Genomic DNA, 14530 nt, shown 5'->3' on the forward strand with positions numbered 1-14530 from the left:
TGCAGGATGATCACACAGTTTTTTTCCAGGTCAGTCTTACATAAAGAGTATTAGTTGATGATGAGGCTGTTCAATTGGGTTCTTTCTGGATGATGAGTGGGAGTGAGATCACCACTGGGGCGTTGCCGGGACTGCAAGGAATTTTCTGCTGCCAGAATCCTTTCTTCCTTATTCCCAATCTGTATTCCCTCCGCTACACACACAAAGACTCATACTTACACAATAAACAACCACATACCCCAGTGATGGTTTGAGTAGAGAGTAATACAGTCTTCCTGATCTAAAACCAAACACAAAAACTGCCTTAACCAATCATGCACTGCTGCAGAATGCCACCGATGGGATGCCACTCCATACACACCAAACACACACTTTAGAAATAAAACAAAGCATCATTAGTTGGCCTCTATATTTCAAAAGCAACTATATGTCCACAAATTTCTAGTGGCCAAAGACAGCAAATCATGACACATATGAGTGACTGCCCACATCCAATCAGTTTTACCTGAAAGAACAGATTTCTCTCACCATGTAGCATCCCTCACATAAAAGCATTGTATAACCCAGAAAATATACAACGATTTAATACTTAAAATGCATTAAATGGATTCTGCATGCACATATTTGTCTTTTTAAGTGAATAAGTAATGGAAATAGCCAGAAAGTAGAGCTCTCGCTAGTGTGTCAGCACTAATGCAGGATTAATCACTTTAAATTTAGAGCTTTTCACGTCTCTCTCACTTTCTCTATCTCAAACTCGCTCCATGAGCAAATATTCCTAATTCTGACTGCAATTCTTTTTCTCAGTTCTATTTTGAGGAATTTTTTAAAATATGCTTGCATGCAGTTAGCACACAGTTTGGTGGCACCTAAATGGGATTGTTTTGATAGAGTTAGGGCCCTTTACCATGATCAGGTTTCCCAAACTTTTAAAGACACAATTTTCCAGGATTTTCCATTACATTTCCAGGATATTTTATTTGCCAAATGGTTGTACTATTTAAGCAAAAACACAGAGGTAATGATGTATATTATGGTTTTTGAATGGTTATTTTTTCTGAATTCATTACACACATTCATTTTAAAGCATGCAGCACATGCAGATTATATTTATTTATTTAATTAAATTGCAGCCTTTTGCAGTTAAAAAATCAGACTAGGACATATCACAATTGTAATTGTATTATTTGTGCATTCAAACATTCTTTTTGTCTCAAATTTGTCAAATTCCAAGATATTCCACGCTTTATACATGCATTTTTTATGACCGGATGTGGTAACTGCGATATAAGCGGACTCAGATTGTTCATTTATTATTAAAATTAATTCACATCCCCAGGTGTAAAGGCCGCATCACCACCCATGACTGGAAAACTGCACTGCAAAATTCCAGGTTTTCCAGGTTTCCCAGGATGCGTGGGAACCCTGATGATTCTGCAGTAGAACCAGAGAGCTAGCATGGCAAAGCCCATCTGTGTCCATCTGGATGCCAGGCATCAGGCAGACCGTCCATGCCCACCACAGACTCGCAATTATATTTCAGATATGTGTGCTATGGTGTGGCTCAGGTTGTGTGGAACTCTGGCAAGGTAACACTAACATGTTGAGGCTAACAGAACCATTAGGGCGCAACAGTGACATCCCACTGTTTGAGCAGCCATGGTTATGGAAGTACTGTATTTTTCCCATTAATTTTCTCCATAGAAATTTAAATTAAAACATAAATAAAGAATTCTAAGCCATAAACAAAAAAATACATCCCGAGATGAATAACAACAATGCAAACATGGATTTTGAGCAAAAAAAGTTTATGAAAATCAGAATGATGACAATATAAATCTATTCATTTATCAACATAGATTGAAAGCATAGAACAATTATTAAAATTACCAGTACATATATAGTTGGTCAGTTGTTTGAACAACTACTCAACTAGTCGGTATTAAGGGTGAGACTAAATTAGGCACCATTATGTTAATGTGAACCGATCAATCGTGAGCTTCAAAGGGATATACGGACGTTAAGCGCAGCACTTCAACATGGTAACAAACAGATATTCAACAAATAAATAGGTAAAATAACTCTAACATCATATTGCACAAAACTATCAAAGTAAGAAAGGTAAGAAATAAGAAATGCTCCAATACATAGTGTCATTCTGCATTCAGGATGCATATACACAGTTTTGTGCTGCTTTATATTGGAGCATTTCTTATTTCTTACCTTTCTTACTTTTATAGTTAGCTTCAATGTAATCAAATTGTTTCAGGGCGCTCATCGCTGCACATTCAAAAGTGCAGAACTACAAGTTAATATTTCAGGCACACATCTAGTTCACGACATAATACTGTTTAAACCTTTTTTAAACTGCAACTTTTTATTTAAGCAGTGTCAGAGAGAATCAGTAAAAGACTATATTTTCCACAGCCTTTCACAAATACAGGAATATTACTCACAGCAGAGAATTTAATGTCTGACAGTGATCGTCTTGAAATGTATAGTTGATTTGGCACTTTGCATAAAAAGACTAAACCTAAAGCATTAAAGAGACTAAACTTCTTGCAGAGGGTTTTACTGCGCTGACTATTATTAACTGTTAAGCACAGAAAGTTATCATCACTCAAAAACGCTCTCCAAGAATTTGCGTCTCTCAATTCATTTGATAATTGTGTCTTCCATTAAAACCACCACCACTAAAAATATTAATGTTAGTAGTCAGCCTCACTAGTCGATTAGTTAGTTGTTGGATGACTATTCAATTAGTTGACAACCCTGGAACATCCCTAATAAATATATATAAGATCAGTTTCCATGAAAACAGCTATTCTGATTGGTGGAGCTCTTTTCAGGATTCATTGGTAGTATAGTGCTTCACCGTGAATTCAGCTTTTAAAATATAAAATAAAAATGAAGTTAAAATCACACTGAATTGTGGCTTCTACAGAAGCATTTTCCATTGTTTATCCTCAGAGCTCTCTGTGGAGAAAATGAATGAGATTTTTACCTCCAGATCCTTCTGATGCACTCTCTTCTCATCAAAGTGGCGGCCATTTTGCTAAATTATAATGTAGTGGACTGGCAGCATGACAGTAATGAGACTTTTATTTAGCCCTGAATCAAAATAGGCCGAACAAACTTCCTACCACAAGATGTAGCAGCATAATCTGCCATTACGTTACTGAGCTGTAGAGAAAAGGGATCCCTGCTCTTTATCAGGAAAGCTGCATGGATATAGACATGAAAATAACGTAGATAGACTCACACATGCTGTGTGCATAAAGTATATACAAGCCATATAGTGTATACAGTGTGCCACGCCCACAAATAGAGAGAGAACAAAAGGCTATTTTAACATTTTATCACATAGAGCAACATAACATATCAAGATAACACCAACATCCAACAGGTATGTGACGAGGAGGAGGGCGTGGCCGGGCCGTAACGATGGACACCCGGCGCTGAATCAGCCCAATCAGCCGGGAGAGGGATAAAGAGGAGCCCGGGATGCCCGTTCAAAAGAGAGAGAGACGCACGCGGCCGCTCTGTGTGTGTGTCGTTATGTGTCAGTTTTATTTTGTTGTCTCATTAAAGTCTTGTTGATTGTTAATCCGGTTTCCTGCTTCCTCCTTTCCCTACCAAACAAGAGGCTTGTCTGCCACACTAGTGCCAAAACCCGGGATTGGAAGACGACACGCTGTCATGGAGTCCTCGTCGTTGCCATTCGCCAGGGGGCAATGCAGCTGGCTGAGGACCATGTAGCAGTGTGGTCGGGAACTAGACATTTTTTTATTTTTCCTCTCTCTCTCCCTCTCTCTCTCTCTCTCTCTCTCCCGCTCTCTCTCTCCCTCTCCCGTCTCCCACCCCTCGTCCTACTCAGATTCCCAGGAGGTGGGGAAGACTGGCCAACAGAAAAATGGCCGAAAGGGCAACACCTCCCCTCCAGGAAGGGAGGGGGGGAGTAAGTCAGGCCGGAGGGCGTGGCCAGGCCGTAACGATGGACGCCTGGCGCTGAATCAGCCCAATCAGCCGGGAGAGGGATAAAGAGGAGCGGGGATGCCAGTTCGAAAGAGCGGCTGCTCTGTGTATGTGTCGTTATGTTTCAGTTTTATGTTGGTGTCTCATTGAATTGGTGTCTGCTTCCTTCTTTCCCTACCAAACATGAAGCTTGTCTGCCACAGGGTACCACTCAGGAATAACTGAGACAGATACACGAGGGGGAATTCACTAAGTATTAATTGCACCTTGTGATAGTGTTATTTATTTGTGTTGTTTCAGCACTCAGTTCACAAAGAAATTATGCAAATCAAGTAATGGCACAAACACGCCCCAAAAAAAAACATTGTTTACCACCTGTTTTCATGGTAATGTATGTAGCATGACTTTAATTGCGACAGGCGAATAATGCTGATTGTTGTCGAAAAGCCACAACACACAATAACCCTAATTTACATAGAAACAAAGCATGTTTGTGCTGAAATAATGACAATTTTTTAATTTAAATACAGTGCAAATGCTATTTCAGCGCATTTAGTGCTTGGCTAAACTGAATTGCGGGTGGTTAGTGAATAAGATGCAGGTTTTTGCGATGAAATACCGCACGCAACTGTGGGGTGAATTCGCCCCACATGATTTTTACTCTGTGAAGGGAGTGGCTTACTCTTCATTCTGGTCACACATGCTGCGTGGACTGTCACATGATATCTGTTGCCTCATTGGTGCTGGGCAGAAAGTATGCGAGTGACATTGCCCATGGACACAGACTTGTGGAATGTGTTGAGAGAGAGGCAAAACAAGAGGTAGCCATGGCAACAGGGCCAGATTGCTGAGAGAAAAGAGGAGATGAGGGGAGGGAGATAGGGAAGGGGGCTTTGAGATAGCATACAAAGACCAAGGGAAGGGAAGCAAGGAAGGTAAAAAAGAAAGAAACTGATGGGGGTGAGAGATAAACCAAGAGCAAAGAGAGAGAGAGAGAGAGAGAGAGAGAGAGAGAGAGAGAGAGAGAGAGAGAGAAAGGGCAAAGTGATTGTTGAGAAAGCGGTTCCAATAAAAGCTTCACACCTCAGATTAAAAAGGTGTGAGGCAGCTGGAATACACAGCCTGAAGGAACAGAGGGCTCAAGAGTTGGTGTGGATGTGTGGAGTGATCTGTTCTCAGCATCAGTGTATACACACTGTATGCAAAAGTTTCATGTAAGATCCTCTCTAAAACAGAGTATTTTTTGTACACATCACATACACTACCACTCAAACGTTTGGACACACCTACTTATACTTTTTATTAATATTTTCCACATTTCTAGAATAGTAGAAAATTAAAAACCATGCAATAACACAAATGGTAGTATGGGAATTATGTAGTGACCAAAAATTTTAAATAAATCAAAACTATCTTATATTTTAGCTTGAAAGTAGCTGCTCTTTGCATAGATTGCAGCTCTGCACACTCTGGACATCCTCTCAGCCTCTTTATGAGGTATCTACCTGGGATGCTTTTAAAACTGTACTCAAGGGGTTCCCATGTACACTGTAAAAAGTGCAATTATTTCCAAAAGAATCTATTTCTACATATAATACCTGTTGGGTTGGTGTAACCTAATGTATTCAGGTTGATTTAGATATATTATTTTTGACTTAATTTAGATGTTTTATATATATATATATATATATATATATATATATATATATATATATATATATATATATATATATATATATACAGTTGTGCTCAAAAGTTTGCATACCCTGGCAGAAATTTTGAAATTTTGGCATCGATTTTGAAAATATGACTGATCATGCAAAAAAAAAAAAAACTGTCTTTTATTTAAGGATAGTGATCATATGAAGGCATTTATCATCACATAGTTGTTTAGCTCCTTTTTAAATCATAATGATAACAGAAATCATCCAAATGGCCCTGATCAAAAGTTTACATACCCTTGAATGTTTGGCCTTGACACACAAGGTGACACACACAGGTTTAATGGCAATTAAAGGTTAATTTCCCACACCTGTGGCTTTTTAAATTGCAGTTAATGTTTGTGTATAAATAGTCAATGAGTTTGTTAGCTCTCACGTGGATGCACCGAGCAAGCTAGATACTGAGCCATGGGGAGCAGAAAAGAACTGTCAAAAGACCTGCATAACAAGGTAATGGAACTGTTTAAAGATGGGAAAGGATATAAAAAGATATCCAAAGCCTTGAAAATGCCAGTCAGTACTGTTCAATCACTTATTAAGAAGTGGAAAATTCGGGGATCTCTTGATACCAAGCCAAGGTCAGGTAGACCAAGAAAGATTTCAGCCACAACTGCCAGAAGAATTGTTTGGGATACAAAGAAAAACCCAAAGGTAACCTCAGGAGAAATACAGGCTGCTCTGGAAAAAGACGCTGTGGTTGTTTCAAGGAGCACAATACGACGATACTTGAACAAAAATGAGCTGCATGGTCGAGTTGCCAGAAAGAAGCCTTTACTGCGCCAATGCCACAAAAAAGCCCGGTTACAATATGCCCGACAACACCTTGACACGCCTCACAGCTTCTGGCACACTGCAATTTGGAGTGAAGAAACCAAAATAGAGCTTTATGGTCACCATAAGCACTATGTTTGGAGAGGGGTCAACAAGGCCTATAGTGAAAAGAATACCATCCCCATTGTGAAGCATGGTGGTGGCTCACTGATGTTTTGGGGGGGTGTGAGCTCTAAAGGCACGGGGAATCTTGTGAAAATTGATGGCAAGATGAATGCAGCATGTTATCAGAAAATACTAGCAGACAATTTGCATACTTCTGCATGAAAGCTGCGCATGGGACGCTCTTGGACTTTCCAGCACGACAATGACCCTAAGCACAAGGCCAAGTTGACCCTCCAGTGGTTACAGCAGGAAAAAGGTGAAGGTTCTGGAGTGGCCATCACAGTCTCCTGACCTTAATATCATCGAGCCACTCTGGGGAGTTCTCAAACGTGCGGTTCATGCAAGACGACCAAAGACTTTGCATGACCTGGAGGCATTTTGCCAAGACGAATGGGCAGCTATACCACCTGCAAGATTTTGGGGCCTCATAGACAACTATTACAAAATACTGCACACTGTCATTGATGCTAAAGGGTGCAATACACAGTATTAAGAACTAAGGGTATGCAGACTTTTGAACAGTGGTCATTTCATTTTTTTCTTTGTTGCCATGTTTTGTTTTATGATTGTGCCATTCTGTTATAACCTACAGTTAACCTAACCTGCTCACTCATATTTTCTTTAAAAATGGTATCAATTCTCCAAAGGTATGCAAACTTTTGAGCACAACTGTATATATCTCAATTAAAATATTAGTTTTCTAAAGAAATTGATATGTAAGCACTTTATTTAAAAAATATATATTTAATTTGCTTTTAAATATAAAAGTAAATATAAAAATATAAATATATATTTGTCTTCAAAAATTATTTCAAGCATTGAAGTATAAGCCATGAGATCCAATGTTAAGATAATGAAAACATAAATTCAGTCAAGTGTGTCCAAACTTTTGACTGGTAGGTATATTCCACACTTTCTGATCTATTGCTCAATTTACAACTGACTTAACGCAACTAAATAATAGTCACATTCCAATATACATACACATTATGTCACATTGCTATCTACAGCCTCTATTAATACGTTCATAGATCTGATGCCCTTCAAGCCCAGCTTCCTGAGATGTAACTCAACCTAGAAATTAAGAGGTTTTCTATTTCTCTTGAGAAAAATATCTCAATCGATGGCTGCTAGATATTTCAGATGACTGTTCTACATGTACTGATGGCTTTGGCTTAAAATTAAGCATTTCTTCCTGTTAAGGTCAATGAGTTGACTGACATTATATCGAAAGAGCTTTTGGAAAAGGGCACTACGGGATTATGAGTGTTATATTCTCACTGATGGAAGGCGTTAGCAAAAAAATCTTTACAGAGGAAGCAATTCTACCTGAAGCTTCCAATGATCATTTTACTCTAGTGTATCGACAGTTTCACATCTTTTTTGCAGACAGAATTCTTCAGTATTCTGTCATTTTGAAGACATTGGTTAGCCTGCTACTGTTTGATTTTAGAATACATTACTGGTTGTGAGTCTTTATCACATAGAGTCTTTGGTAGAGAATGGTTGTTATTAATTAGACCAAATGTACATTTACTAAGTCCAATTTATATTGTACTTAAAGGTGAAGTTCGCACTTTCTGCACCACTAGCATCATTATATGGAATTTTCAAACAGGTTTCCCGAACACTTCTCCCTTCTGCCATTGGAAATCAACATACAAGTAACTTACTTCTAGTTATCTCTGAACATTAAACTGAGATGGTAGAAAGTTTTTAAACATTGAACAAAATACACACTTCACCTTGTTAATAACAGGAAATGGTTGATTCCACAGGGAGTTAGTTGGTTATGGTCATTGGCAATGCAATAGTGCACAATGCAGTAACAAGACTTTTCCGACCAAAACAGCAAAAATGTCATTAACCTCATCATCACATGCACGTTTGAACACATTATTGATATAATTTCACTATCCCATTCATCAAACATTAACATAAACACACACACACACACATAATGTTCACCATCACATCATACAACACTTTGTCAAACACCATGTTCTGAAATGCAGTCAATTTGACAAGAATATGTTGAAACTTGATAACATATTTACTATATTGCTAAACAGCAGTATGTTTTATGTGCTTATGTGGTATTATCAGTATTCTAGCATGCATTCTGACTGTGTGTAGATTAGGTGCTCATATACACTCACAGGTCAACACTTTAAAAAAATATATAATGTACTATATTGCAAAAATTTTTAAGTATTTTGCTATAATAATTTCTGATGAAAAAAAAGGTCATTTTTTAGACCAAATTCCAAAAAGAAAATGAGTCATACGTCATCTTAAATTGAAATGACAACTGGCTGTGAGTGTTATAATTATAATCCATCCGAGGGTAATATTTGCTTTAGTGTTCCTTTTATGGGAATGTGATACATTAATAAGCGTTAGAGCTTATCAGGATTTGTGTTGTACTCACTTTGCGCTCCTTGTCTCCGTACTCAAGCCCCAGTGTGTCCATGGCACGCACGATAGCAGCCAAGGATTGGATGGTGTTGCTGTAGACCACTGGCTTGTACTGCTTCACATCATCACCAGAGAAACCATCCTCATGGATAATCCTACAAACACACACAGACATAACAAATGACATGTTAGAGAGAATGCAGTTGTTGCATGTGTGTCTGTATACATACATATGTGCATCTACAATCATTGAGCACTTTATTAGGAACACTATGGTCCTAATAATGTGCCCAACATGGTCTTCTGCTGATGTAGACCACCCGCCACAAGATTCAACATGTTGTGCATTCTGAGATGCTATTCTGCTTACTACAATTGTACAGAGTGGTAATCTGAGTTACCGTAGCCTTTGTGTCAGCTTGAACCAGTCTGGCTATTCTCAGCTGACCTCTCTCATCAACAAGGCTTTTTATTTTTAATGATATTTCGCTGTCTTGGGTTTATTTTTCCACTGAACTAGTCGCAATGCAATATGAGATTGCCTTGAACACAAAGGACACATGCGATGTTGCCTTAGAATTAGGCTAAAATTAGGTATCTTAGGAGGAAGCATAATTAAATTGCCTGCACTGCTCTCTGTGTATCAATCTTGATACATTTAAGTTCACAACATTGCCACTGATCCCTTTACAGTCAGTTTGGTAGAGATTTTCTACTGAATAAAAAGGGGTGGGTCTATTAAATGGCTTAAGTCGAAATACATAATTGCCAAAGCCACTGAGTGTCAATTGATTTAAATGTCAGTTTATCAAAACATCAGATGATGTAAAGAAGTGACGAAAGATGAATGGCTTGGTAACACTTTACAATAAGGTTCCATTTGTTAACATTAATTAACAACATTAGTTAATATGAACTAACAATGAACAATAATTATTAAGCATTTATTAATTTTAGTTAATGTTAACTCCAGCATATATTAATACAGTTTTAAAATTAAAAGTTGTATTAGTTAACATTAGTTAATGCACTATGAGCTAACATGAACTAACAATGTACAATTCTATTTTTATTAACTAATATAAACAAAGATTACTAAATTATGTAATAAATATATTGTTCACTGTTACCTAATGCACAGGGTTGGGAGGGTTACTTTTTAAATGTATTCCACTACAGATTACAGAATACATGCTGTAAAATGTAATTTGTAACATATTCCGTTGATTACTCAAGGTCAGTAACGTATTCTAAATACTTTGGATTACTTCTTCAGCACTGGTAGATTTTTTCACTTGTTTTGACTATAAAAACTCTGCCAGTACAGTAAGACAAAATACACATGTTAAAAATACATTCTCTGAAAAACCCAAATATCTTATGCAGTGTTGTTTCAAAAACAAGATAAATCAAACTGATCTTGTTTTTACGGATTTTTTAATGTTTTTACAGGAAAACAATACAAAAATGATCAAGAATAAGATTTTTGCCCTAATATTAAAGATCTAACTAGAAAAAAAAGAAATTATGATCCAACATGAATTTTCTTGATAATAAAATATGATCGTGCCTCATAACATGTGCATGTAAAATGGCTAGAAATAGCATTTTAGCTTAGCATAAAGCTATTTCTATTTCTTCTGCTCCAAACTTACTTCAAACTTACTTCTCTGTCTGCTCATATGAATGTAACACATCATAAGAAAGTGTTTCACCACTGTTCAAATGCACTTTGGATCGCATCATTTATATGTATAAATGTTTTCCATCTGAAAGGACTAAATATTAAATGAAACAAATTACAATAAAATGCAAAGTAATCTCTTCAGTAATCAAAATACTTTTTGAATGTAACTGTATTCTAAATACCAATGATTTAAATTGTAACTGTAGTGGAACACAGTTACTTATATTTTGTATTTTAAATACGTAATCCCGTTGCATGTATTCTGTTACTACCCAACCCTGCTAATGCATTAGCTAATGTTAATAAATGGAACATTACTGTAAAGTGTTACTAATGGCTTCATTGACCATTTAAATGCAAAAACAAAAGTTAAAACAAATTGCTTCAATTGCTGTAGCCATTATGGGCAGATCGTTATTATCTCCAAAAGGTGTAGGGTAGTTTATCTTCATTTTGTGCTATTGAGATACTGGTGTAAGATGACACGGTTTCCTGTTGAGGAGGGGTTTTTAATCATCATATTAAGGGCATTATGGCAGGAAGTGCAGTAGTGTTTCTATCATCCAGGATTGTGTCCTTGTCCCTTCATAGGTTATGTTTTACACTGTTAAAGTAGTCTTGCAATTAGTTCTCTTCATTCGATCACTCTCTTATTCAGTACCTTTATAAAATGCTATTGTCATATGATGTTATCTCCGTAATGAACCACATTTTTTAGACTGATCCAGAAAAAGTGGGACATTCAGAAAAGGAAGGGCTGATTTTTTTTTTTTTAAAGAGAATATAACTGTGCTGGAGTCAAACCACAAAGGGGGGGACTTGGTCCATCCCTGGCCAAGACCCAATTGATTTAGCTGAAATTGGGTTTGGACATCTGTCTGTTCTGCGATACTGAAAGTCGGCCTGTGAAAGTCATTTTTAGATGTATCATATCTGAATGAGGCTTTTACCCCTTTTGTTTTGTAATACACAATGGCATTGTCTGGCTTGAAAGCTAAACCCCATGAATTATCATGCCAGTGGCCAGCTTTCCAATTGAATTTACAGGTCTCAGTAAACAGTGTTAGTGTGGCATGAAAAGCCAGATAGGTTGGCAAACCCTGGTATTATGCAGACCCAGACAACACACTGGTTTATTAGACTGGTGCCAGGGAGAGGTGTGATGAGGCATGTGTTTGCAGGATGATATTTTTGAACACTGGGTGGACATACAGACACACAAACCCACATATTCAGGTGAACCAAAGGCTACTAAATACCTGACTGTCATTCAGGTGAATAGAAAACACACATTAAAGCAGCTTTCAATTCATTTCATAGAGGCGCTAGTAATTTTACATTACCCTATTTACTTTTGTAATACATGTTCTTGGTCTTATTGGGTACAATGAATCAGTTATTTATATATATATATATATATATATATATATATATATATAAACTGATTCATTGCACCCAATAAGACCAAGAACATGTATATATATATATATATATATATATATATATATATATATATATATAGTATATATGGGATTTTACTGAATAATCGTTGATTGATTATTCATCGTTAATAATTTAATCATCGTCGATTAGTCAATTTCAGCACAAATATGTTCAGTAATCATGTCAGCAGATAGAGAAAAGACTGTCTATAAATAGTATTCCGATGACATCACGTAGATGTAGATTTAAACAGTTTGTCTGGTGGTGTGGTGGAAGAAAGAGTATTACTAAATAATACCATATAAAGTTTAGTATAGTATTTACATTTTAGTAAAAACTATACATTTTATGTAATATATAAACAGGACAGTTGTTTAGATTTTTAAATGTTAACCAGTTGTGTTCTATAGTTGCTATAATCTGACCAACAGGGGAAGAAACACAAGGGAAATCAGAGCACTTAGTAAGAAAAGAAAGGGCAACCAAGGAAATCAGAGCACTTAGTAAGTAAAGAAGAGCTACGAAGTTACCCAGTAAAAACCTTTCAGCTGAGTGTATTCTGATCATGATTTTTTAAGGTAAATCTGGGAGCTGTGAGTATATCTTTCCCGTTGTTACATTAGTGTAGTTACACAGACTGATGGCCAGCTAAAGGCTAAAATACAGTCTAATGGCAGGTTAAAGTTTTCCTAGCTGTTTCTCCCATTTGTATAAGTGTTCTTCTGTTGCCGTCTTGGCCATTTAGTAAAAAAAAAAAATACAATTTTCTCTTGAACATCTGTGTAAATGCTGAATAACAATAAATTGATTCTTGAATTTACAACACTAGCATTCAGTACTTTGTTTACATAAAACATTCAGGACTCGTGACAGTTAGCATCAGCATAATAAGTTTGTTTTCATATCTTGTGTGTAGGCTCTTATTTATTGAATACTCCAGTATTATTTTTCGACAGCATTTTAATACATAAATTTAAAGTAAACCATGTTACATCCCAGGTAATACAAAACTTGGCAGAGTCTCATCTCGAAAGTACACAGTTAAAACCCAGTCATCGAAGACATAGCTTTGAGAATATGAATAGACTATGAATCTTCATATTTATCATATTTAACACATTCGTAAATATTGTCCAACATTTCTATCTACACTTCAATCCTTTTCGCGGTCCTAATGTTTCCAATGTCTGTGTTTATCTCGTTGGTACCGGAGAAACGTACTGCTTTGTTTACTCTGTGCCTATGGATAATATAGCGGCAGGGGAGTGTTGATGACGTAATCGAACCCTATCTATAAATTATAATTAAACAGTAAGCTGTTTCATGTTTTCACGTTTCCTTCTACTGTAAGAAATGTTTCTCTGAAGCAATGTTGACGCTTTCAAGTTGGTATTAGAATGGTTGGTCAGTCAAAAATCAAACTTTGTATAAATAAAGCTTTGATTGAAGAAGCTGTTCACCACTTACAGTTTATTATTACTCTGGTATGGAACTGCCATTCAATATCTAATGAATAAAATCAAGTCACGTCACCTTTCTTTCCTCACTGAATATCTCTTTTTAATATGTACATTACGAAAGTCAAATGAGTTGTTTCATGATTTTAAAGTTAAAATAATCAAAATTATTCTGCTGACTAGTTTGTTTTTCCTTCAGCCTGATCTCACATAAAAATAGGCAAGTGTGTGCCGATTTTTCTTTAGCCGAAATCTGTATACATTGACCGAATTTTAAAACACTGCCTCCAGAGGCTAAGGCAGTAAGTGTTTCAGAGCATATAAACAAGTAATACATCCATTTATATCCATAAGAGGTAGACAGAAGCCAGTTGTAAAAATAATTGTTTTCAGCTGAACAGGGTGTAAAACAGTGAAGATAAAAGCTTATCTTATTTAATCTACCCCCCAACCAAAACCCAAATCTAACCCTAACTATTAGTAGAGAAAAAATGCAATGTTAGGGACAAAAATGCAACCCCCTTATCATGCTCGTGATTGTTTATACAAACATGATTACTTTCTCATTCGATTGGGGATTGAACTGTGGTCTCCCATACAACTGACACAACGCACTACCAGTCAAGCCATGAGGGAATGTAATTGTTGTTGAGCCCTTCCAAATATGTCCAATGGGAGATAGGGCATGTCAGTGAGTCGGCATACTGCTGCCGATCCTAGGGTAACGGAACTTTCGGAAACAGCATGCCGACTTCCCGTGTGATCATGTTGTTTCCTTTCATACATTAAGTTTTTATGCATTCAGATATCCTTTTAAGGCAAGAAAACAAAATAACATGAATCAAAGATATTTTATTGATTAAATAAATCTTAAACTTATTTAGTTAATCTTA

The 14530-nt window shown here is 36.6% G+C and overlaps 1 protein-coding gene across 2 annotated transcripts in view; it reads right to left on the minus strand.

Annotated features, from left to right (window-relative positions):
• Positions 1-14530, minus strand: part of LOC127455966 (guanine nucleotide-binding protein G(o) subunit alpha) — a 134619-nt gene that overhangs the window by 92522 nt on the left and 27567 nt on the right. For both annotated transcript variants that reach the window (XM_051724194.1, XM_051724193.1), the window contains exon 3: positions 9064-9205. In XM_051724194.1, the coding sequence (XP_051580154.1) occupies positions 9064-9205 (142 nt within the window). The remainder of the gene's footprint in view (positions 1-9063; positions 9206-14530) is intronic.

Source organism: Myxocyprinus asiaticus, chromosome 18, assembly GCF_019703515.2.
Source record: "Myxocyprinus asiaticus isolate MX2 ecotype Aquarium Trade chromosome 18, UBuf_Myxa_2, whole genome shotgun sequence".
Taxonomy (NCBI): domain Eukaryota; kingdom Metazoa; phylum Chordata; class Actinopteri; order Cypriniformes; family Catostomidae; genus Myxocyprinus; species Myxocyprinus asiaticus.